General features: G+C 39.3%; 1 protein-coding gene across 3 annotated transcripts in view; it reads right to left on the bottom strand.

The window, feature by feature from the left end:
- Positions 1–25,941, bottom strand: part of CLYBL (citrate lyase beta like) — a 212,892-nt gene that overhangs the window by 9,652 nt on the left and 177,299 nt on the right. Inside the window, exons 6-9 of one of the 3 annotated variants that reach the window (XM_032496726.1) lie at positions 25,075–25,242; positions 20,278–20,402; positions 5,066–5,185; positions 3,924–4,050 (exon numbers count right to left, since the gene is read on the bottom strand). In XM_032496726.1, the coding sequence (XP_032352617.1) occupies positions 5,090–5,185; positions 20,278–20,402; positions 25,075–25,242 (389 nt within the window). In that variant the 3' untranslated portion in view covers positions 3,924–4,050; positions 5,066–5,089. Of the gene's footprint in view, positions 1–3,923; positions 4,071–5,065; positions 5,186–20,277; positions 20,403–25,074; positions 25,243–25,941 lie in introns of those variants that run through there. The other 2 variants (XM_032496727.1, XM_014568175.2) reach the window with 2 other exon arrangements.

Below are 25,941 nucleotides of genomic sequence, written 5' to 3' on the forward strand. Positions count from 1 at the left end.
GAGTCTGATTAACATGCTCCTGACACTTTCTCTTAGTTTCTCGGGCTCCTAGCAACAGCGCACAAAGGCGCGGGATTGTCCCGGGCTCCGCGGGGACACGGGGCAGCCTTTGATCTGCTACCATTACAGCGGGGCTGCGCGACAGGCTCGCAGGCTCCGGGCGGCCCGCGGTCCCGGCGCACTGGGCGCCCCAGCCCCGTCTGCCCGACGGCCGCAGCTCCGGGAGCGGCCAACGCGCGGGACGGGGCCGCGGGGCACAGCAGCCGGGCCCCGCGGGTCTCCGCGTGGGTGCGCCCTCGACCTCGGGCCTCGGGCAGCTCGGGCGGCCGGGCGCGGACCTGGCAGGTCCCGGCCCCGCGCGCGCACATCCTTCCGACGGGGCGCGCGGTTCCCGAGCTCGCCCGCCCTTACCGTCGCAAGAAACAAACAGTAAAACCGAGCGGGTCGCTTACAATTCCAGAAAACAAAAATTAAAAAAAAAAAAAAAACAGAAGCAAGCGATAAACAAATCCCAAAAGATTTTATAAAACACTAAAAAAATTTAAAAATTCTTCAGGCTTCAGCCCGTTTTGCTGTTAACTGGGCTCGATCAGCAGCAAACCACCAAAAGGCACTAACGATGATTTCGGTTCCTTCTTACACATCACTTTCTTTACGTTGTGGGCAATTCTTACTGAATCGGAAGGATATATGCTGCCAAATAATTGATGAAATTTAAACAAACCACCACCACCATAACCCGTCACAGAAGAGCATAAAGCCGCCGGTCCCACCGCGCAAGCTTCCAGGTACTAAGCTAGGTATTTGAAAGTAATGTATTTTCCATTTTGTTCGTTCTCTTAACCCCCTACCCTACCCCGATTTACAATAAAGCGCGGAAAGAAAGACTAAGGTTTTAACATTTAAATTTTGAGCTCTGCTAATTACTTTCGCCCTACGTAGCAATGTGAAAACCTTGCGGGGGGAGGGTCTCCGGGCCGGGAGGGCAGCGTCCCCGAGCCTGGGGCACAAGCTTTACCGTTACAGACCAGTTCGGTGACCCTCGGCAGCATTAATATGCACAAGATCCTGCTGTTAATCTCAGAACCCGTTTTGTATCATTCATTGCCCACCAAGTACTAGAGGTAAAAATAAAAATCAAAACGGAAGACATTAAGCTTTCCAAGAGAAACAGAAACCATAAAAGCAGAATGCCCTTCAAATAAAGAAGCAAATATTATCTCCTCCTCTTAAGACATCATTAGAAAATTCACCATCCCTACTGAAGGTCAGTTGCCCGACCTCCCGCAGAACTATTAGGGGCTGGGGTGTTCATGATAGTAACACGCATTATTTTAGAAGAGGGGAGAAAAAAAAAAAAAAAACAACCATATGGTTAGTTCCGTTAACCCAGCAAAATATGCCAGGCAACGAGTTACTTTCAAATTCAAATTGGAGGAACCAGGTCTTCATTCTTGAAGTTACTTTTCCCAGTCAGTCCTTGGAGGAGAGGGCAGCCAGCGGTTCAAAGGTTGTAAACCTGAAAGGAACTGCACTCAGATGCCGGGGGACTTCCCAACTTGTGCTCAGGGACAGTGCCTGACTGGAGTTCCCCCTCATCATTTCAATAAAACATGATTGTATTGATATAATCCTCTATACATTAAAATGAGGTTGTCACAGATTGTCATTAAGACCTCAGTAAAACAATGAAGACATTATTGGGCACCCCCCCTCAGGCAAGGTATTAGGGAATAAAACAATCTACACCACGCGGGTCCTATTGAGATTAATGAAAAAATTATGCAAAAAAATCTCAATTTCATTTTCCCATGACGGGGCTTTGCATACATACAGTCAGTCTTGCCTTACACCTGATGATTTATTAAACTAATCTACAGTGATCACCACTGATGTTCTCAACTCAATCTTGTCCTGCCTCATTTTCTAAGTAATTGTTTCTCATTAGTTCTGATAATGTTTTAATAGTGTTACCCATAATTTAGCCCCCAAGAATTAATAACAGGGGGGTAATATGGCAAAGCAGCTTGTGATGAGCTGCACAAAATATAAACAGGTATGGTTTTTAATTAATCAGATTACTGCAAGTTTCTCTTCTTGTAGCCAGTCCATTCCTAGCTCGGAGGAATCCCCAGGTTGGGCATTGTCACATACTAAGTGGTCTCAGCTAACCGAGCCCTCCCTCCCTCCCATCCTCCCTGTATTACCTTCAACCACCTGGGGCACCAAAGAGATGTGGGTGGGAAAACAGTGAGGAAACCTCTGACCTCCCAGTATCTCCTTGTCTTGGGGTTTTGTTCTTCAAGGAATGAGGCACAACACATTTCTGACCCTGACTAAAGCCTCTCTAGGTCCCTCATTTGGATCTGTGCTCAGAGAGCTGGACCTTGGTCTAGATTTTGGCTCCAGTGGGGCCCAGTGTCATGATCCTACCATAACTGGGACTACAGGGTTATAAGGAAGATGATAAATCTGGCACTTAGGGAGACTTAAACAGCAAGGTGGTATTGTTGGAACAAAGTGCGGTTTGAGATAAAGGGTGTGGTGACCAGTCCAACATGGTTGGGGACCTAGGAACCCAGGTCCCGCCAGCCCATTGGTGATGGGGGAGGGGGAGAAACAGCCAGGCCCGGGCTCTCAGGGCCATTTGGAGACCTTGCTGAGAGGACTGCTTTTCCCGAGACCACATGTCTTTGTCGTGGCATCTGGGGTCCCTCAGAGGGGATGCCTGGCTCTCAGTGAGCCCCAGGCTCTAGGAGGTCCACCGGTAGGGTTTGGGGGTTGCCTAGGTAATTCGGGGGAGACTAGAATGTCTCCCTTTCATGCTGTCAAAGCCTGAGGGAATTATCTGGATCGACACGTGAGGACGGGTGGGAGCGGCTGAGTTGAAGTGGGGGCTGCCTGTAGGGAAGTATGAAGAAAGGCTTTTATTACCTTCTTTTAAGACAGGCCGTGCCTACGCTAACACCCTGAGGGTGTTATATTACTGGTCAAAATGAGAGGGTGCCTCCCTCTGCCTTCTGAGTAGTCCTCCTGTGTCTGTGTTCCGAGCAGCAGGGTCCTGCTGCGTGGGCACCTGTGGTCCCGGTTTACCCTGTGCACACCGACTACCAGCCTAGGCGGGCACAGCTGCATAATGGGTTGGGGGATGGCTTTTCCTGTAACTGCTGCCCACTGCCACTGTCCGCAGTCCTGAAGCCCAGTTTGGCTGGAGGCCAGTCATCTCCCAAGTCGGTCGAGATACCATCTTCCTCCTTCCAGCCGCTGAGTGAGGATGAGGCTGGCTCCTACCTTCCTTTCCAGCTAACTCTGGAGCAGCACCGGGTGACAGTGCTCTCGAGGGGTTGGAGAGGGTTGCACCGAGGAGGGAGGTGTGCTGCCCAGGGTAGACAGGACTCCAGCCAAGTACATCCTATCTTTGGTTAAGAGCTGTCTCCTCAGATCCCATGTTTGGGAAGTTGAGTTGGTGTCTCAAGCACGTGTCTCCCAGAACCACCCAGCCTGGGTCAGGTTTCTTTGTGTGCCCCCTTCTTGCCCTGCACTGGGTGGCGGAAGCTGCATGACGGTGTGCGGGCCTCTCCCACTTTGCTTGGTTCCATGGTGCCTTTCCTTGTATATAACCTTCAGCCCTACTCCCCTCACAGACTTCCTGGAGGAACTGGAAGAAGTAGGGGAAAGCTGACCCCTGGTTGGGGCGCACGGTAGGGGCCACGTAGGAAATAAACCAAAAGGACATAGGAGGAGGTAAAAAGTGAAAATAAAAAACAACTGTTTTCTATTTACAAATTTAAATAAACAGAACAGCCTTCCCCGCGGTGTTTGTCTAAGAGCAGCAGCCTTGCTGCTGTGTAGGTCATGGAAAGGCTGGTGTAGAGTTTAAAACTTCCCATTCTGTTAATTTCTTAAAGAACAGTCATCCAGAGTCTCCACACAAAAGCTCATGATTTAATGAGGAGCAGAAACAAAATCTCTGATTGTTGGTGTTTCAAATTTCATTGGCGTCCTCTGGCAAACACAAGTTGATCCTTCGCAGCTTCAATACCCTTTAGCCTTCAATATAAGAGCACATGCTGAATAGGGAAGAATGGCTGGTTGTTATGTTTATTTACCCTTACTACAAGCTGGGTTAACCTCTTCAAAACAGCTTTACTAAGCCCGTTAACCACACCACCCATATGACCTGTAGCAGCATCTCTAATGTGATGCAAATCTCGCAGGGGACCATATGCAGCAGCTCTGAGGCATTGTGTCCTCTTAGAGGCTACACGTTTATTGCTGAGGGGGCCCTGTCCTGGCCATACATTTACAGGGGGAAATGGCCTCAATGGCAAACAGTTAAACAGGGAAATAAAGGGAGAGAATGGATGGCCTTGTGTTTCTGCACATTTATTTTTTAATTGCTGGTAACTGTTGACCCAAAGCATTCGCCTAGAATGAGGGCTTTCATAGTCATCATTTGGCAGTTCAAGGATAGAGATGACTCATTTTGAGGGGTGGAGGTTAACAGTAATCAGTTTTGAAGATTTATTTTTAGAAGATATGTATATAAAACAGTAAGGTACTTAAGTCAACTTTTCTGCCATCTCTGTTGTTTTATCAGATTACTAGTGAAATAAACACCAACACTTTATTTAGTTATTATTTTTTAAAGGGTTAGCCTTTCTTAAAGGTATTTATGCTGTCAAGTGAACAAATGAACAATGTGGGTAACATCTAACATGAATGGGGTGAAGGGAGTACACATATTCAGGAAAGATCTGTTACATCAAAGACCTAACTTCCCCTCACAGCCCATCTCTTCCCACTATTTTATATCCTTGCGAAATTAAAAGTCCATACTTATAACATTCATGAACAATAAAATCATAAGCTTGGAACCAAAAAGAAGAAAGTTCATTTTTAAAGGAATAACTGAGCAGTGAGATAACCCACCCCCGCCCCCGCCAAAAAAAATTGTGATTACCATGAACTATAAATGGAGAAAAGCTCCAATCTGGCATACTAACAAGTTGCCTTGAGTATTATGGTTTGTCTTTAACAAACCCACTGTATATGTTCGGCCCACCTGATGAGAGCTTCATTTAACAGATCATTTTTCCTTGATGGATGTGGCAAGCGTAACAATGTTCTGGGCCTGCTTCAGTAATGGCATGTCGATCATACTCCCTCGGAAAGTAAAGGCTCCCTGGAAGACAGAGAACACAAACTTCCTGAAAGAATGCTCGGAAATTACAGGCTTCCTTTCTGCACACACTTGTACAACAAGAACATTTTAGATTCCACCTGAATTGTACTGACTTTCCTACCCAACTTTCGAGAAAAGCCAAAGTAAATTACAGGGGAAAGATTTCTTTTTAGCTCCTAAGGAGGGGGAAAAAACCTTCAGCATTTTAATGGAGAGGAAAAACATCAGACACAAAGTACTGGAAACTGTTCATTTAATACTTGAAATCAAGCAGAAAACAACAGTGGAAGGAAAATGTAAATATTTCCTTATATAGCTTTTGAAATATTGCATAGAATTGTGAAAACAGTAATATGCTCTGGAAACTGACTATTGTTTGAAAAAATAATTGTATAATCCAGTTAATGGAAAAGTGCTTCCTTCTTGGTGTAACATAATTGAGGGTAACACCATCATGTGATGAGAAAATGTGAGGTAGGATTATACTGAGTAAAAAGAGATCCCTCTGTTGGTACACACTTGCAGAAGAGGATTAAAATGACAGGGAACATGACTAACAAAGAAATCATAAGTTTGTTGAATGGTGAGACTGGAAAGAACCTGAAATCTCCTGGTTTATTCCCATTTTACAGATTCACTTTTTTCTAACCTTCTGCAAATACTTACGGAATGTGTCATGTGATCTCAGTCCTGTTTTAGATGAGGAAACTGAGGCCCAGAGTGGTGAAGGGATTTTTCTAAGACCACTTCACTAGAAAAAGTTATAGCTGGGGTTAATACTTTGGTCTCAGAACCTCAAGCCTTCATTAGAGAACCCCCATTAAGATGACAAGGTAGTTTCTTTAGTGCCTCAGAAAAAGAAGAATTAAACGGACAGAGGAAGTATGCCCAGAATCTGAAGTTAATGTCTGGTTATTCATGTTCTTTTAATCACTTCTTTTTGCTGTTTGCAATCAAAGCTCTTCTTAATTCTCCTTCTTTCTACCTGTTGGTAAGGATGCTGGTGTGAGTGCAGAGCAGGTGGTCTTCTGAGACCTGCAGGTGGACTGGAGCAATCATAATCCCTGCTGACAGTCGAGCTGTACATATTGCTGCCCCTTTCTGGGTTGCACAAGTACCACCTTCTCAACAGTCAATGCTGTCTTTATTCAGGACTTCTTTCCTGGGCTCTCTGGAAACCCTCATCTCTTACAGTAATGTAGAGCTATACATAGGATAGAGGTTAAAAAACTGGCAAGGAATCCTTCACAGTGACTTTGAAATTTATTTTTTAATTAAGAGAGATTTAAAAGTCATTCGGATTAGAGTCCTCACCAGTCCCTAACCTTCTCAGCCTTAGAGTGATATCTGATTCGTGTGAATACCTGCATGGCCTAAAATCCTGTATCATTATGTCATTTTCCAACCCTCCCATTTTTACTATTTATACTCCCAGACTCGTCTTTGCCTAATTTCATTCAGCCTAGAGCTAATTTTGGTCATCTCTGTGACCATGATGAATTTTATGAATTTGGTTAGAAGTTCTAAGGATATTCTGTGGGTTAGCATGACACGTGACATCAGGGCGTGGGGCTCACGCTGTTTTACAAGGCAATAGTCTAGTTTTCTTATTGGAGTAAATGATGAAGACCAAAGGCCTCCTGGTTATCTGCTCACCAAGTGGATTACGGCCCTGTAAACCAGCACATCTGTCCTGCTAAAGCCTGAATAATAGGCTGGAGAGATGAAATTAGCATAGATGCACATGAAATCAAAACGATGCACAGAGAATCAGGATGACGGCTCTGGGTCTACTCCATGTTTCCTGAATCTGCTTTGGATTCTACACGCACATCTAAAATGCAAAATATTTTATGTAGTTTTTCAACACAGGGAGATCATTCCCTTCGTTTAAGGTGGCAGATTTTGCTTGACTGCGTGAGGCTTAAACTGGAAAACAAAAGTTTAACATTTTTGTTCTTTGTTTCCTTCATCTCTGCAGATTGAAGAGTTTAGTGTTAAACAGACTTCCTAATACGAATATCCTCCTGCTCTCACATATCAACCTAGAATACGGTTGGTTTTTTTTAACATCTGGATCTACATGTGAAATGTGAACAGTCTGCTGGTCAGGATTTGGAAAGATCCAAATTGTCAAAAGCTACTTGGATTTGCAGGGAGGGTTTGAAACATTCCGTAATGGATGATCATAGATAAGTTTCAGTTTTCACAGCTCAGTGCATTCCTGAGAAATTGGTGTACTATTTTGAAGAGGGAACTTCCATCAGCTTGAAGATTCAGACTATTATTTGGTTTAAAATGCCTTCAAACAGTGACTCATTCATGGTTAAAAACCTTAACAACCATGATTACAACAATAATAATAGCTATAATTTCTTGAGCAGTTGCTAGCCCCAGGGCTGTGCCTGGCTCTTGACATGATTTATTTCATGTAATGCTCATAACAACACTGTGAGGTAGATACTATGACCTAACCCCATTAGCAAATTGTTTTTCTTTTTCTTTTCAATTATGGTAAAAACACATAACATAAATCCACATTCTTAATCATTTTGCAGTGTATAGGTCTGTTATGTTAAGTAGATTCACACTGTTGTGCAACAGATCTCCAGAACTTTTTCATCTTGCAAAAGTGAAACTTGGTACCCATTAGACAACTGCTCCCCCTTCCCCCTCCTCCACCCCCTGGCAGCCACCCTTCTGCTTTCTGTTTCTATGGGTATGTATCCATCTCCATTTTATAACTGAGGAAACTGAGGCACAACGAAACTAGTATGAATCTGCCCTATAGCTAGTAAGTACAGAACTGGACTGACTGACTGACTGACTGACTGACTGACTGACTGAATCAATCAAACACCTGTCCCCCAACCCCACTACCCTCACCAAAAAAAAAAAAAAAAAAGAAAAAAAGAACTGGGGTTAAAACCTAGCTCTGTTTGATCCAAAGAGTGTGCTCCAGGCTTAGGCTCCAGGCTTTTTTTTGTTGTTGTTATCAATTGTTCTCTGAGTGGGCTGCTTGGCCACCTGAATCAGACTCATATGATGGGGAGGTGGCTTGTTAAAATTCACATTCTTGGGCTCCATCATATAAGGTTTCACGCAGAAGGCCTAGGGGTTGGCCAGGAACCCACTGATGTTTCTAATGCACATTCAAATTTGAGAAGCTCTGTGTTTTAGCTCTCCTGGGTAGAAACGGTTAGGCCAGCTTTGATATGGGTACTCTATCCCTGCCCTCAAGGAGCCTACAGTTTGCTGATAGAGACAGGGAAGAAAAGAAACTGGCACCATAAAAAGCAACAAGAATTAGAGGAAGAGCCAGTGTGATGAGCATGGAGATGTCCAAGGCCTGAAAAGTTTGCTCTTCTTGCCAATTAGGACCATGTTTGCCAGTTTCCACTGTTCACTCAGAAGTGATGCTGTGTACCTACTGCATGTCATACACTTCCTGCGAGAGCTGTCATGGAGCTCTGTACACATGGGCTTTTATTCAGCAATTACCTATTGAGTTATTTGTTGTAATAAATCACTAGTCAGCCACTTTGGCACATTACAATACACACCTATGGCTTCAGCCTCCTGGAAGTGAAGAGGAATATCACCTTACCATAGGTGTTATCTGCATAGGAAGGAAAACAACATTGGGCTGTAGTTTTTCTAACATCTGGGTCATTGCCAGGTGGTAAGATAGGCATTGAGATAACATGAACTTTATCAGACCGTGAAGTTCTTCGTGGGGGAGAATCTTATGATCTGATGTCGAGAGTATTGGTGATGATGACAATAATAATCACATTTATGGGAAATATTCATATATTTTGCATTTCTGGCACTTTTTTTCCCCTCTAGAGTACTAAAAGAGTAATTTCCTAGAATCCATAAATCGATCTAATTCTTTCCCTACTCATTATGTTTTCAAATAACTTCTTTGGGCGTTCAGGGAGTTCTCTCTAGCACATTCCCATGATGGCGTTGCTTTGTCAGAATTAATGATATCTGAGCACAGCTGTTATAGTCCTTCTTTTTCAGAGTGACACTCTCTTCCTTTATGATGCTGAAGTCCTATGCCCATAAGTTATTTACCTCACTACAGTTCCCAGGGAATTCCTAAAACTTTTAGTCAGTTTTGGCCACTATGAAATTTGTCTTCAAGACCTTGGTGTGCCCTCTTCTTGCTAAGATCTCTCAGGCCCAGCCATTACCTCCTGTGAAACAGCTCTTCCTTACTCACAAAGTTAGTTGCTCCTTAATGCCCCTCAAAGTGGGGGAAATGCTGCTCTCACAGAGACACTCTGATAGGCACCATTTCATTTTTCTTTCTCTCCCATTTTTCAACCTATCACACTTGGAGAATCCTTGGACAGGACCTAGGTCCCCTCACAATTCAGTTAAGGGGTAAGGATGCAAGTTTGGTTGCCAGGCATCCAAAGCCCAATGGGGAGGCTGCCCAGCTCCCAGGCTGGCTAGCAGAGAGGTCTCACTGAGAGAGTGCTGGGACACCTGCAGGGGAGTTGCATCTTCTTAATTGGGACCATGATGTTATTTTTCTAAAATACTAGATAAGATCATCCATTTGCTTAAAACTAGTCAGTTGGCCAACACTTGTTGAGCCTCCAGTAGGACACAGTGACTGACCTCAACAAATGTGATGTTGGGTTGGGGTCAGGTTAACTCATGCAAAGACTTAGTTAAATGCAAGCGAGTCTATCTGTAAGTGGTGCTTAAGGAATGAGGAGCCACAGAGAGAGCCATCAAAATGGGGTGGTTTAGCCAGGGAAGGGCTCTGAGGAACACGTACTTTTAAAGACAGCTTTAGGTCAGAGATGCCAAATGAAGGTGAAGAGAGGGGCAAGGGAAATGAAGCAGCACATTGACATGTTAGAGTGGCGTTGGCCTTCTGTGTTCTGCAAGAGCCCCCTGTGCCTCTGGTCACCAGTGACTCAGCAGGTCAAGTAAAATGAAGGACCACAGTATGAGACAGTGGGTTTGTCTATTGACAAAGGGGTTTCTCTAGCGCCTGAAGAAAGGGAACCTAATCTAACCTCAGTTAAAGCAATCTGGAAGAGAGACAACAGACTTCCCTTATGACAAAGCACACAAGACTTAGTTTCTGCTTGATGCAGCCAGCCTGGAACCCATAGGACCCTCTGTTCTTGCTGCCTGCCCTGGTGGACCTGAGACTCACTCATTCTTGGACCCTGAAGGGAGGAAGTTGAACCACCTGTTTCCTTTTCTTTATTCTGGGTAATTTTCCTCTATCCTGGGATCCAACAGTCTGATTTACAGATAAAAAAACTGTGGTTCAGTATTAATTCATCTTTTCAGAGGAACTTATGAGTAGGACAGGACTAGAATTTAAGGTTTTTCACCTCAAATCTCAAACTCTTCCCACTAATCAGTGTACCCCAAAGTATGGCTGGTAACCATGGTAACTAAGATTATAGAAAAAACTTAACATAAAAATTTTAGTATACTTTATATTTAAACTTTTTATTTTGGTATCATTTATAAAAATAACTATCATGTCTAAATTTTTATTTCAGATATAATATTACTTAAAAATAAGACTGAAAAAATTAATGATATATAGGTAAGGTCCAGATAAGCAATATGTGAAAATGCGTTTTTAATAATTGACTTGGAAACAACTGAAATATAACGTGCTTCCATCCTGAGTATCCACCTGAAAGCTCTTACTATAATTATTATTATGGCAGAAATACCAAAAGATATTTTCAGTGAGAAAAAAATTCAGTAATAATTATGTGAATGACATTTTAAGTCCTTAAAAAACCCAAAGCATTTGTAAGAAGGATTAAAGGAGGTGACATTTGATCCTTGTATGAGCTTCTGAATATCAGTAACCCTTTGTTTTACGAATAAACATTTAAAAAACTGCCATTGAGAGTAAAAGAATATTACCGAGGACTTGGGAAATAGAAACATGTTTTCCTAACACTAAATTGTAGTGATAACTTGATAGGTGTTTTAATAATACTTTGAATTAAAATTCAACAGTCATTTACTCCTCTGGCCAGAGAATTTACAGATGCTAATGTATCTCTATTTGAAATTTCTAAAAGTTCAACTGAATTCATGCAACACGGACAAAAATCTACATTGGGCTCATCTGTCGTGACTGCTAGCACTGAAATTCTGACAGGTGACATTCCACGGCTTTTGATGGGGAAGCCCTTTAAATGATTCATAAGAATTTAACAGTTGGAGTGTGTGAAAGGGGTTTGTGCCCGATTGGGGAATGCAGTGACAAGCTGGGCTGCTGCCTCAGAGGGGTGTCGGGTGCTGGGGATTCTGCATCCTAGGCAGCCTGTCATACTGATTTTCCAAGTTCTGGAAGGTGGGAAAGCCTGGAGAAGCTCCCTCTTTGCCCCTCCCATTCCCACTTTCCTCTGTAGCTTTCTGGCTTTAAACGAGAGCACAGAAGCACACACGGAGAATGCGATGGAGGGCCCGGCGTGCCCCCAGTGCAGTCACACCTGCCAGGTCCGTGCTGCTTGGCAGGATGTGGGGATCATCTGTCCAAGTGGCTCCCTGTGACTTTCCACCGAACAGAAACAGGCAACTCCCTGGGACGAGCACATTCTGAGATCAAATTCAGGCGCTTGCGGCCAAAACAAACGGTGCACAAAGATGCACAGAGAGAAAGGGGCTTGCTTCTCTGGGTTCTCCCGCTTGAGGCACTTTCATGCAGCGGTTAGGGATATGGGCTTTCGGGTCAGCTCGACTTGAATTTGAATCTAGGCTCTGCCTTTGCCTGGCTGTGTGTGATCCAGGACAAAGAGCGTTACTTTTCCAAGCCTCAGTGTCTTCATCTGTAAAATGGGGATGACAATACCACCCTTGTAGAGTTGTTTGTAAGGATTAAGTAAAATAACGTATGTCACGTAACAGGCTCTCAGTGCATGGGAGCTACAACTGCTACCAGCACTACCATTACTGTCACCACTGCTGTGACCATGTCCCCAGCGAGGCTGCTGCCACTACCATTACCAGGGTGATCACCTCTATCTGATGGCTGTTACCAGCACCACCACGACCAATGCCGCATGGCTGCTATCACAGAAAGGGCCAGTGAGAAGCAGAGCGTTTGGATTACAACAGGATTCTAGGATTCCAGAGAAGCTTTAAGGGGTCTGCGAAACATCAGCATTCGTGAAGATGTAATGAGCAGAGGCTGATTCACACCTAAAGCTGCCTGTCCCCTCTAAATAAACCCTTGTAAATCACAGACTGAATCGTCCCTTTAAGAAGTAAGTCTCAGGTGCTATGTATATATGACACAGCATCAGTATTTGAAGACAAATACATTTAAAAGAATTAAAAAACTCAGAATATCAGCTGGAGGAGATGCTAATCACATGCAGGTAGCCTGAAGTTAGGAGCATGGCTTATGCTGGAGGCAGTTGTGAAACAGGATAGTTTTTAGCAGACGGTGAGCAGGAAGAGTATAAGCAAAGACAAATGGCCAGATGAGTTAGTGAAAAGGAGGAAGTTCTTTGGAATGTGGAAAGTGAGTGGGTGTAAAATGAAGAGACATCATTAACATTCTGCTTTTTAAGAAGGAAGCATGCAGTCATTTAGCTTTAGCTCTACACAGAAAATAGAACCTGTTAGACACTAGGAGGATTAATCTGGGACCTTACCAACAGTTTTAGGAAGCCAGAGGAGCAAAGAAGGAGCAGTGGAAGGTTTGGAAGATGAATTTGGCAGGGAAGGTGGAGGTGGCTGAACAGTAGGGAGGAGAGCTGAGGTGAATGTTTGGGTCAATTATCTTAATATGTGACCAGTCCTGAGATGTCTACTTGCCCAGATGGAGGGTCTCAGTGGACCAGAGCCATCCTTACTTCACAAACGGATAGAGGAAACCAAAGGTGCCTTCTGTTTTTAAAATTCTTCTCAGAGCCCACTAAATGTAGGCAACAAGATTCACCTTTTGAAATATTCAGGCAAAATAACCAGACAGGAATAGACAAGTTTTTATTTTAACTATCTTTTGATAAGGAAATCTGGAAAAATCAGGCCAAGTATGCCAAACAGGAAGCTAGCTACCTACTGAGGTGAAACAATTGGATTGAGAAGCATATTGTAATCCAACAGAGTTTCCACATTTGCTAGCAAATTAGACATTGTGCTTAATTTTCTGTTTTTAAATAGCTTTACTGATGTATAATTTTCATACCATAACATTCACCCATTGTTAAATGTATATAATTCGTTGACTTTACTAATTACATGGAATTCTGCAACTATCACCTCACGCTCAGATTTTTTTGAGACTGGAAATCTTATTTGAAAATATTTTATTTTTAACACCGAGATAAATGTGTAAAATCTGTATCTAATTTAGAACGCTTTATGTCAAATTTAAGCTGATACTGCTTATGAGAACAGCAGAGAATGAAGGCCATTTTATAGCAGCTTAACAGCTAAGATCAATAATGGTAAACTTCTATTTTATAAGCTATCGGCTAATTCTTTCTTTGGAAAATACATCTAAATGAAGGCACTTTAAACTTTAAAACATTTACTAAGATACAACTGATGAACAACAATTGATGAAATAATTGGTGAAATTTTTTTCTTTCAACTATTCTAGAAGGGAACAAAAGGCCAGTAGCATATATATTGTTCAAAAGTAAAACGAATAATTTCTTTTTAGCACTGTCAGAAATTTAGAAACTAGGTAGTTAAATAGTATTTACTAAATGTACCCTGTGTACCTATTTCCGTCCAAGATGCTGCAGGGAGATATGTGATGGAGAGTGAGAAATTCTCCCACTTTTTTTTTTTTTTATGGAGGTCCACTAACCTAAAATGGAACGAATAAAGAATTCTAGAAACTCTTGATTTTTTTCAGTAAAGTAAAACTGAATTTGCCTGCTTTTAATATAAAAAAGAATTACAAAATTCTTTAATAAGTACCAGAGAAAAATTAGAATGTTCTGAACTTCTCCATTATAATCAGCTAAAGGACAGAAGGCAAGGGATAGTGGTGGGGTGTGGAGATGATGTGGTGAGAAAGGAAGAGAGATGTAAAGAAAAAGAGGAAACAGAAAAGAATCCATGGAAAGGAGAATGGGGAAGGAACACACATGCAGACCCACACCTCCTAAGACAGAGAAATACCGGAAGAGAAAAAGAGGGAGGAAGATGTCCAAAGAGTAAAACCATTCTTTCATGGCCCTTATTTGGCTCTTGCTATTAAAGGCACTGAAAGGCATTGTGTTTTTGTGCAACCACCGGTGTAACTGAGAACAGGACTTCAGGAAGCTTCCTTTGAGTGAGATGAAACCGAGCTCGGAGCCAGATATGGCCTCTGTGGCAAAGGCTCCCACTCCGGCTCTGAGAGTTTCCAACCTACCTTGGGAGACTGAATTACTAATAAAGCAGAATGGGGTTTGCAGTGATCAGAGCCAAGAAGTCTTTCTGGGGCAGTATGGTGGACAAGCACAGGACAGAACTGAGAAGGAGGGAGTGACATGGGGAATAATAGCTTGGAAGGTTGGGAAGGTACAAGGATACTCTGTGCTCTTTCCTTCCTTGTCAGTTTCTGCTCATGCTAAAAAAAAAAAAAAGTATATTAATAAGAAAAAGATACTAATCTGAACTAAACAAATTCACATTTTTGTTTGAATAATTTCAAGGCTCTACCTAGTTTTTTTTTTTTTTTTTTTTTTTGGTCATTAGCATGGAGATTCTTGTGACCGAAATGAAACCACATTGCAACTAACTATGTTCATATCTTTCTTTACAAAGTGAGCTCTGAATTCTGGTTGGGGTCTATCTCCATCTTGGCTGTGAGTGACCTTGAGTAACTTCCAAACTCTTGTTGGGTCTCAGTGTATTTTTTTAAGTTGTAAACTGAAGGAATGTAACTAGAACATTTCTGAGATTTCATCCAACTAACAGAATTACATTTTTTAAACTGAAATTGAGCAAAAAAAAATTGAAAAATATAAATCAGAATAGAACTTTGATTAAAATATACTTAAAATGTTATAAATTAAAGAAGCAAACAATTTTTAAAATTCTCAGATTTAACCTACATATGAAATCTCTTCTCTAATACTAAACTAGCCACTTGCCACTAAAACTATGTGAAATAAGATACCATCAACACTAAAATTATACTGCCTTGCTCTAAATGTTTAGGAATCTGCAATTTGTTATTGATCAAACCAACCTTAAAATCATCATTGGCTGACTCAACTTTTCTAAGAATTTGACTTTTTAAAGTCAAAATTAAGGCCTATAGTTCTAAAAATTTTTAATGAACAAGAACATAAAGGGAGAATGCAAGAACTAAGCATCTCAAAAGTAGATAGATGTCCCTTTATCTTTCATTTTCACTGACAATCATTCGGTTTTGATTTTAGTATTTCTGCTTACAAAAATAAAGGGGCAAGGCTGTGGGTGGTGGGATGCATGAGTGTGGGAGGGGACACTGTTGTCTATTAGTGGAATCAACCCTTTCCTGTGACAAAGACAACAACCAAATCTTTCGATGGTTTATTTGATCTGCGTGAAAGAGTGGCAGTGGGATTTCTGGCACTTGAATAAGTGGAAACAATATTTTTGGCTAGAAAGACTTCTGAGTTCTCTAGGGGAGCCTTCTAGAAGGCCATCTGGACCAAACAGTATTTCTTTTGTAAATCCCTGCATTTGGAAACACAAACGAAAATGTGTGTGAGCCACAATCACATACCTGTGAAAATAATTTGCTTTCAATATTGGAGAGGGGCTATTATTCTCTGTAGTTTTCTAGATGAAAAGACTTACATGAGTAAAAAACTTTTTACTTCCTTTTTTCTTTCTTTATTAAGATGTAAGTTCCCAATTTATATTCCTGTAGAGGACTTGCTTATTAATGTAACATGTTAATCTGCACTATTGCTCTCACTTGAGTGGCGTCAGAATGCTTTGGTTGTGTGTTGTTTACAGCTGTTACGCCAGCAGTGACTGCGTTTTTGACCTTTGTAATTACTATCTGAACCTGGATTTTAAAGGTGGACGCTTTCCCTTCCTTGGTTTTTAACCAGTTTGTGAAGCTATAATGAACAAAATATATTGAAGAAGTTAAGTAAAATCTTTCTACAACCAAATAAAGTATTTACAGATTTAATATGAATAAAATAGAGTGCCTGGAATGCTGAAAACAAAGCCAAGACATAGCTGTAGCCAGACATTGCAGAAATATGAATATTCCAGCAAAGTACCTTTAAAAATCCAGCTCATATAATGTGCATGTTGCCACTTGTAATATATTTTACTATTCTTTCATATTTTTCTGTTAGAGCCTCTATTTGAGAAAAAATGGTAAATTCTTAAATTAGTATTTCCTGGGATTATCAACCATTTTAAAAAAGCACCTATTTCCTTTAGCTGTCATTTTTGCCCAAAAGGTAATGCATCTGGCACTGAGTTTATAGTATAGACTTGAAAAAATACAGTTATCATACCTATATCAATGTATACATAGTATGTGTTATATATTTATTTATATACAAATTATAGTTTCTGTTGATATCAACTAATATTAACTAATTATTTGCTTGAGATGGTTTCATTTCAATTATCTAATTTTCATATTGTATACCCCTCTTAGTTGATTAAAAAAAGAACTGTTAAAATCATATTTTAAAATGAGCAATACTAAATTCAGTTCTAAATGGAAAATTTTCAAATATCAGAATCACCATTATTATGAAAAAAATGAAATCAAAAATGAAATTAGCTTTTAAGAAAACCCTTTACAAATTTAAAACAAATCATATGGAAGTGATTTATCCTGGCTAAAGTATCTTACCAAACAATTTAAAGCTAAAATAATTAATGACATGCAGGTTATATCTCAAAATATATTTTTCTGGAAGGATGGAAGAAGGAATCAAGTTTGATTAATATTGCAGATATATACCTAACAACTGATGTCAGTTAAATTAGAAATATATTACCTTATGGGAATTAAAATAGGAGCATAGAGAATGTAGAATGTTTAATTTTTTTCTAACAGATTTTAATGAGGCCCTAATATCAATCTGTAGCCCTAATTTCTTATTGTGGGCATTTCTGTACCAGATAAAATTCTTTAGCCTGAGAAAAACTGGTTTCTTGAAGCAAAGCAGTCACAAATATCATTGCCTGCCAAACAGTGACAGATTATATGAGCAGGTTATCATTTTAAAATGTAAAGTAATTTTCACCCAACATTAGACTAAGGGCATCAAACTTTATTTCCTTAGAACTACTAATTAATACAAGACAAAACAATTTCCTGTGATACTAAATACTGAACCCCAATAATTTATCTACTCGTGATCCGCATATTCTCATGAATTTTGTTATTTGGAGGGGACAGAAAAAAGGCAGAACTTTTATTTTTGAATAATAATAATAATTATTATTACTACTATAGAAAATACAAGTGACCCAGCATTAACTGTGAACTTCAGCTATACCTTTTTGTCTTAGGGCAGAATATAATTTAAGATGGGAGCAGGAAGTAGAGAAAAGCAAGGATACATAATTTTGCCTTCTTAGGTCATTTCTACTTAAAAGCATCACTTGCATGAAATTTTCATCAGAGGGGGAGAAAAGGTCTTTGAGAAATTTATAAGTATTATCTCACTAGGACACAAACCATCAGTTTCCCATCATTGAGAAAGTCACCTGTGCTTTGGACAAAGTATCCGAGGGTTTATGTTTTCATCAGTGATTCACATTTAAAATAAAACAGATTAGATGTTTGTTGGAGGCAATACTTTATACAACTGAGCAACCTATTTATACTAAATCTTTACAAACAGAACCTACATTATTTAAACCCCAAGACCCCTCAAGACCCAGAGTCACCTACCTGCAGACCCAATTTTTGTGACCAGCCAATTTATAGGCAGAGTGAAAGAAACATGCGAACTGGATAAAATAACCATATGTCCCCACTGGAAGCCCCATTACTTGAATCATTTAAACCTTGCTGGACAAAGCACCAGGAGAATTTGCTGTAGGAAACAAACCTACACGAACGGGGCAGGGAAGAAATGACCTAATAGTCTCCCTTCTGCTCTAATTTCTATGGTTCTGTGTTAAGAAAAGCTGTTCTTCCACATTGTTGTGAAAGCTTATGCCCAACAAGAGGGTTTTTCTTATTTAAAAAAAAAAAAAACCAGTTCAGAATTTAACATTTAAGTTGCCATCATCAAAGGCAAGGACACTTTAGAGCAATTTTCCCTGGGAATAATACTTTCGAGATACAACGGAAAAGTGCTGTTTTCCCTCATTCAAGAACTTAAATGACAGTAAAAGACTATGCTTCTAGTTCGAATTTTGTTTGCTGGCTACTGAAACTTAGGGTAACCTCTTCCATACCCCAACCTGCTTATGATGCCAGTGGCATCCTTTGATTTTATCCAATGTGAAACCCAGTGTAGACAGCTAATGGAGGCAGTACTGGCCCAGAATGGAACTCTACTCGGTCTGCTGTTCTGATGGTCCCATCCTGCTTCAGTTTAGTTCAGTAGGAAGTATTTATCACATGCGTATCCTCAGCTAGCATAACGTACACACAGAGGTATAGAACATTTAGTGAGTGTGTGCACAGGCAAGCATGTGGTACAGAGGAGTGGACAGAGTTATTTGCATGTGTAAGTGTAAAAGTACATGGCTTTCTCTCTAGATAAATGTCTGTTTATTCATGCAGGATCTGGATTTTGGGGTCAAGACATAGAAATGGACATAAAACAGAATGTCAACTGAAAAAAATTTTTATGAACTGCAGTTTTTTTTTGGATAGTCACTACTGATTTGAAATGAAAGGATGCTATTTATCCTGAAATTGGTGTAAGTCCAAAAGGGGTGTTTCCAATGTCACATATTCTGCCTTTCGATTTTAAGTTCAAGTTTGTGCAAAGATGGGCCTGCAAATGTGTGAGGGTGAGCATGCGTGCACGGTTGGAGTTGAAGGCAGGTAATGAGAGGGAGGGAGTGACCCATTTAATATTGCTACCCACTTCCAAAAGTCCTGGGATTTTTAGGTGTTTTTTACTGCCAGGGGAAAGTGTAAGCCACACTTCTCACATTGATGTCAGTGGTTCACCACTGAAAACCAGTTTTGTTCTTTTTTTTTTTTTTTTGGAGGGAGGACTGTTTAACATTTAGAAACTTAATGTTTCAACATTTTTTTCTCCCCCAAGGACTTCTGCATTACAGGTATTAAAACTTCACTCCTTATTGTAAGCAACAATGCTGAGTTTAGATATAACCTCTGGGATAGATTTATAAATGTAACTTTCCCCCCATCCTCTTAAAAAGAGGCAAACAGTATTATTGCAAATAACCTTTAAGATAATTAACTGACAATGCTGCAACTAGCATAAAATCTTCCTTCAGGCGACACCTAATTTAAGTGTTACTGGCACAAAGTGGAGACAGATTGTGCATCACCACTGCAATATTTACATAGCAGAAACCCACAGAGCAGGAAACGCGAGGCTCAATGATGCACTAAATTAGGAACAACCATACTCCAGTGTTAATTTGCTTTCCATTCTATCCAAATCTCAGGTCCAGAAATTGGTACTAACACATATACAACCTCCCACTCTTAAATGACTAAACCGGAGGAGATTTTTATACTTTTTCCTCCCAAATTAAAATAACTTGAAATTTATTTCTTCTCTCTGCAAGAACCATTTGATCAAACTGTGTTTATTTCATTACAACTTGCTCTCATTTTGATCTAAAATTATTTTCATATGAATGCTGCATCAGGGTCTACAGAGTAAAACTAAACAGACTTCTATTTTCCCAAAGGCTGCTAATATAGTTTATGAAAAGAATAAAATGAGAAACTTGAGAGCCAGTTAGTGAAATATTTAGGAATATGGAAGGGCAAATTCACCTTAAGTGAATTACTCACTGATGAATATTATTCCTCCTAACCCCACATACAAACTTCTCCCCAAAATACTATGAGTTTTTTTAAAACCACTCAAATATACATAGATATTTTTCATTCTTCCCCACAGTATTTTAAACACCAGTTTCACCCAAGGCATTAACAAAACATTTACCTTTCCTAATTGTTGACGTTCTTTAAAGGCGGCAATCAGTTCTTCAGCCCACTTAATTTTTTCAGGGGAAGGAGAAAACTGCTCCTGGACCACTGCAATTTGGTTAGGGTGGATCACCTGCTTACCTACAAGAAGATTAATAACACCGGAAACACAAAATAACAAACAGATGTTCAAACAAAATGTCTCAACCATGCCAGGCTACTGAATGCCTCACAAGACTGTATGTAAAATAACTAATTATTTTTTAGAACTTTTAAAAAAGAAAATAACAGCAATTGGGCAGGCTTTTCCAGAATACCACATAAGAACAAACCCAACAATGGGAGTAATTGTGTTTCCGATCCTATAGAAATGCCACCTTAGTGTAGATAATCTCTCATTTTTAGTTACAGGTGGATTCACCAGGCAGCCCGTTGAGTAACTGCTTTGGCTGGAACTTTAAAGGCTAATGTCTGCAAATTAGGGTGATTATTTTGAATTAAAGTAGAAAAAAATTACATGTTAATTCTTTCAAATTGTGTAAGGTCTCTCTTGCTTATTTTGTACCATTATTCCACCTTCAATAATTTCCTTTAAAAGTGGTCTGTTGGTGTCCATAAAGCTTACAGAAGCAGACATTACACCCATATTAAAATCAAATAGTGTATAACAAGAATATATTTAATTTTCTTTCTTTCAGATTAATATAGTGTATCCCTCCTAACCATTAACAGAAAGTTGGATTTCAATGAAAAAAATTTTATTTACCATAGTAAAGTGGAAGGCAGATTTGAACACTGTGGTCTCTAGATTACTCATTTAAAAATATTTAAATAAAAAAATTACAGAAAGTTTCTCTATCAAAAAAACCACCCCAAATTTTCCCTTTTTGCTTATGGAATGAAGATTAGATATTTCTCCCTATACAGATTCTTAGACACCCCAGAAGAAATCTTATTTCTGTAGTAATAACTTTAAAAAAGCTGTATTTAAGGATCTTAAGTAAAAGCATTATACAAGATAAGAGTCACAGGATTCTATGAAATCATGCAGTCATTAAAAAAATAATTTAAAAATCAAGGAAGAGTGGAATCTAATAAGGCCATTAATAAAATGCAAACATAATTTAATGTTATAATGATGATATTATATTTTATTACATGATAAAATTATGGACATACTTGGTTCTTTAAAAATGAATGTATTCTTCATGGTAATTTACTCTGCTAAGTATATTTGTTGGTATATCAGTTTGCTTTGCTTCTGAAATAGCTGTTTTAACATTTAGCCAGTACAAATTATATCTGTGATATATTATAAAAGATCCATTCCTGTTACTGTCATTATTCTGTCAAAATAGAAAAAAGAATAATGTTTCTAAAATTTTTTTAGTATTTTATGAAAAAGAGTTTAAGTGAATAAATATAATATCTTTTCTTTATAGTGGCATAATTAAAACATCCTCACATTGCTATTTTATTCTTATCTGTTAGCATACTAATAAAACATTAAAATCCTGTATAAATAAAGATGCTTTAAGTTATTTGAGGAATAATTTCTGGGAAAAAAATAACATCAGTGATGACAAATGAGAGTTTTTTTTCAATAATAGACACTGAAATTATATCTAAGTAATCTAATAGTTGTTACAGTATTATTAATAAAGGATGTCAGTTATGGTAGTCATTTTGTACTAATTGTTAGTCCTGAATTTTATAATTTATGTACATAATTTACACTGATGTGTAAAAAGCCAGGTTTCATGGGAACTTCTTGGTACAGACACTATAAATTGAGAAGCAAAACTAAACTATTTACAATGCTGTGAAATTAATGATGGCTTTCAAGTACCCATATTTTGGTAATGAGGCTAATTTTAAGATATATGTTAGGTTTTAGAAATTTATGAACCTCCATATGTGAAGTTATCTCCTTTGAATCTTATATATCCCAACAACTGAACATCAGATTTTAATGCTATGTGGGAACGAAGCAAATATTTTATACAGAAGAGTTGTTATTGACAAGTTACTGAGAGGGTGCAAAATTGAAGACATTAAAATTTATGACCATGAAATCCTTTTTACAGTACCACTTGATATATCGTGCTTTAAATCAATACCTGTCAAGTCTTTTAGGTAACTGTATGATGGTGTCATTTTTGTCTTCTACAAAAGACTGCAAAAAAGAAGAAAACCCATAGTGCTTCGTATTTATAATCTTTCTTCTCAGCATGTAGTACTGGAATAACTGTGATGACTAAGTCAGCTGTTAAAGCTTTATCCCAAGATTTATTTTGGGTTTCTTTTTATAAAAATAATTCCTAAAGTTAATAGTCACTTACACAGCCAATGCATTGGTTTAAAATCAATCTACATGAACTGTGGCTCAGTGAAACAATGACTACAGAAAAGAAACTATAACCTGCTGTTTGATGCATGGCTAACTTTCAAAAACCTACAACTTGTTAAAAAAATCTAATTTTTAAAAATACAGAAAATTCTTATAGCACAGATCCTTATCAGTGTTATGGATAACATAATACTCCATTGAATTTTAAAACTTTCAACCAAAGAACTAGGGTAGGGTATGTATCTCTCCTTTCCTTTCTCCCTTCTTTCCTTCATTACCTCCTTTCTTGTACAAAGCCAAAAATATGGCAATTAAATGACAAATAATTAGGACAAGCAGATTATGAGTGGCCTAAAATACTCATTAAAGTATTTATTGTTTAAAAATACTACAAATAATCTCATACCTTATTATCAGATTAATTACCTTTTATTGGTATGTAGAAATACAATTGGGACAACAAAGACCTACTTTCTAAAAATTGCAAAATGGCTACAAAGTTTAGCTTCCTACTTTACTGATTTGTTCACTTGAATACATAATGGGCACTGTACCCTCTGTGTTCTTCATTCTCTCTTCCTCCCTCCAGCTTCCATTTTTTTTTTTTTTTTTTTTGGTGACTTAATACTCCCTGTTGTTGAGAAACAATAGTGCCAAGTCCATAAGCTCCTCATGCTGAGTTAGGCACAGTCTAGAAATTTAAATTTGATTTGAAATAACTTGTCTTCTACGATTGCATTAGGGACCAATTTAATTCAGTCCTGTCTCTTGGAGAAACTCTCAAACTCCCTTATAAGTTCTGGAGCAAACATTTGCCCCAGAGGAGGCAGAGGACACCCAGGTTATCCTGAGTGATGGTGAGAGAGGCCCCCATCAATCCAGCGTTTTCTATTTTTTATTGTATTAGTGCCCATTTCAGAGCAACATCTGGCTGCTTGGCAGCCAGTGCCACATTTTCAGACCAACAACATCAGAGTCTATTAGATAGATTTCACGGAGTTTTTCTCCAACTTTTCCATTTGGGCCACATCCTAATGGGTCATTGGAAGGAGGCAGGTGTCACAGGCCACAGAGACAAGGACAATGCCAGGGATTCAGTAGAGGGACTTTTTCTTTCTCAGTCACTATTAAATGTAGGGAGGATTAATAGTTCAGATGATTGAGAAATAGTTCTAATAGAGATCATATTTATTTATTTATTTATTTAACAAATTTGAGGAATCACATTTTATTTTAACTCTCTATGTTAAAAACACAAACACAAAGGTCAGAGCTTTAATTCTAATATAACACTAAAATTCTTCCTTTAGTCTCTCAGTTTCACTTTGACTTCAAACATCATCTATTAAGGTATCTTTTCCATTGAAGGTCACTCTAACATCAGTAACCTCTAACAGAACACATTTCAAAAATATTTACAAAAGGAATAGCATGGATGCTTGTCTCTTTTCCTTATTTTTCAGGTGTATTTCTGATCATGACATTCTTAGGACTTGCTGGAGAAGAACAAATAAGAATAAAAGAGCTTATGGTTTGTGTGTGTGTGTGTGTGAGAAACTGCAGACATGTTTGAGTATAGAATCCTAGTGTAGTTTTTCAAAAAATAGATTTCTGTTGCAAAAATACAATTTTCGGTTGCTCCCTGGGCTGCTGGGTATCTGAGTGATCAGGCACACCAATCAACAGATATGAGCCTGTGCTCCAGGACCAGATTTCCAGGGACCCGCTGATCTTAGTGGTAGCCAATGCCCGTAGGTGTCGCCAGGTGCACAGACACTTACTGGGAGGTGGGAGAGTAAGGAGGGGCTTGAAGTGGCAGAAGAATAAAAAACTAGTTATGACTTTTAAAAAAGATATCACCAAAATTTTTTTCAGAAATAAATTAATATTTTGAGTATCTGAGGAATTTTTTATTACCCATTATATTCTTATAGTTCACGTCTTGAGTTCACTCAAAAACACTTCTATAATGGCCTCATCCCTCCCCACGTGTCAGCAAAAATTTCAACAAAATAAATACTTAAGGGGACAGAAAAAAACTGGTAAGTAATATTAGGAGAAACTAAAACAAGTGCTTTTTTAAAAAAAAATGTATATAAACTTCAGCTTTTAAAAAAAAACTTTAATTTATTTTGGGGGGGGAGATAATTAGATTTAATTTTTAGAAGAGGTGCTGGGGATTGAACCCAGGACCTTATGCATGCTAAGCATGCAGTCTACCACTTGAGCTACACCTTTCCATAAGTGCTTTGTTTTTTGACTTGTGGAGCAAAAGACAGACATGACAATTTGGTTGGCAGGTTCTTGTTATGAATAACTTTTTCATGTTTCAAACAGTGAAATAAGTGTATGAGACCTGGCTACATTAGATACACCAGTTCCTGGTTAAATTTCTATTTTTCTGGAATGTTTGCTTAATCTAAATACTAAGATTATCATCTAAGACATCATCAAGAATCATACCGGTAAATCCCATTGCAGCTCCTTCTCTCGACTGCCTGAGAAGCCCCTCTCCATCCCGGAAGTCGATGAAAACCAGATCTATGGCCTGTAGACCGAAGGCCTTGGCTACAACAATAATCTTTTGTCGGGCGTAGAGAATATCTTGGGTTTCCTTACTACTTGTTGCACCTGAAAATGGAATGTTGACAGAGAAAGGAGATGTTAACTTTGGAAACTGGACCTAAACATTTATTATAAAAACTCAGTTTGTAAAGACATCTGTCTCTTCCTGTGGACTGCTCCCCAGCGAAATGATGACTCAGATATAAATGAAGAGAGGGATATGTGGAGACAGAGTTAAATCTCATGTGTCTCTTGATCATACAAGGCATCTTTCTGTACAATTACGTGCACGTGCATTAAGAAAAGGCCCCTCCCCCATCTCAGGAGACAGATACAAATGACATGACAGGTCACAAAAGACTCCTGGTATATTTCTTCCTTCTTGCCATCGCTCAGAAAGTGTCAGTTCAAAGACAGCATCAAAAAAGGTGGTCAAACAGCTGTGCACGGAAATAGTTAACTTCCCTCACTGAGCACAGAATTCATGTGCTGTGGTTGCAATACTGTGTCATAACTGAGGTTCTGAGCCAGATACTTCAGCTTCAGTGTGGACGGAGAACATGGGGAAGCGAAACGACACTCATTTTGAGAGAAGCAGAGAGTGTCCCCTGTGCTGTTGGATACACAAGTCTCCTGGAAAGACTGGTATTAAAATATGTTCCTTTTTCCCCCGGGGGCAGGGAGGGCGAGAGTGTCACTATTTATATTTGGACCATGACACTGCTCAGGGAAAGCTCCTGTATTCAGGTCACTGGGGCTGTGGTC

The sequence above is a fragment of the Camelus ferus genome, chromosome 14, assembly GCF_009834535.1.
Source record: "Camelus ferus isolate YT-003-E chromosome 14, BCGSAC_Cfer_1.0, whole genome shotgun sequence".
Classification (NCBI taxonomy): Eukaryota; Metazoa; Chordata; class Mammalia; order Artiodactyla; family Camelidae; genus Camelus; species Camelus ferus.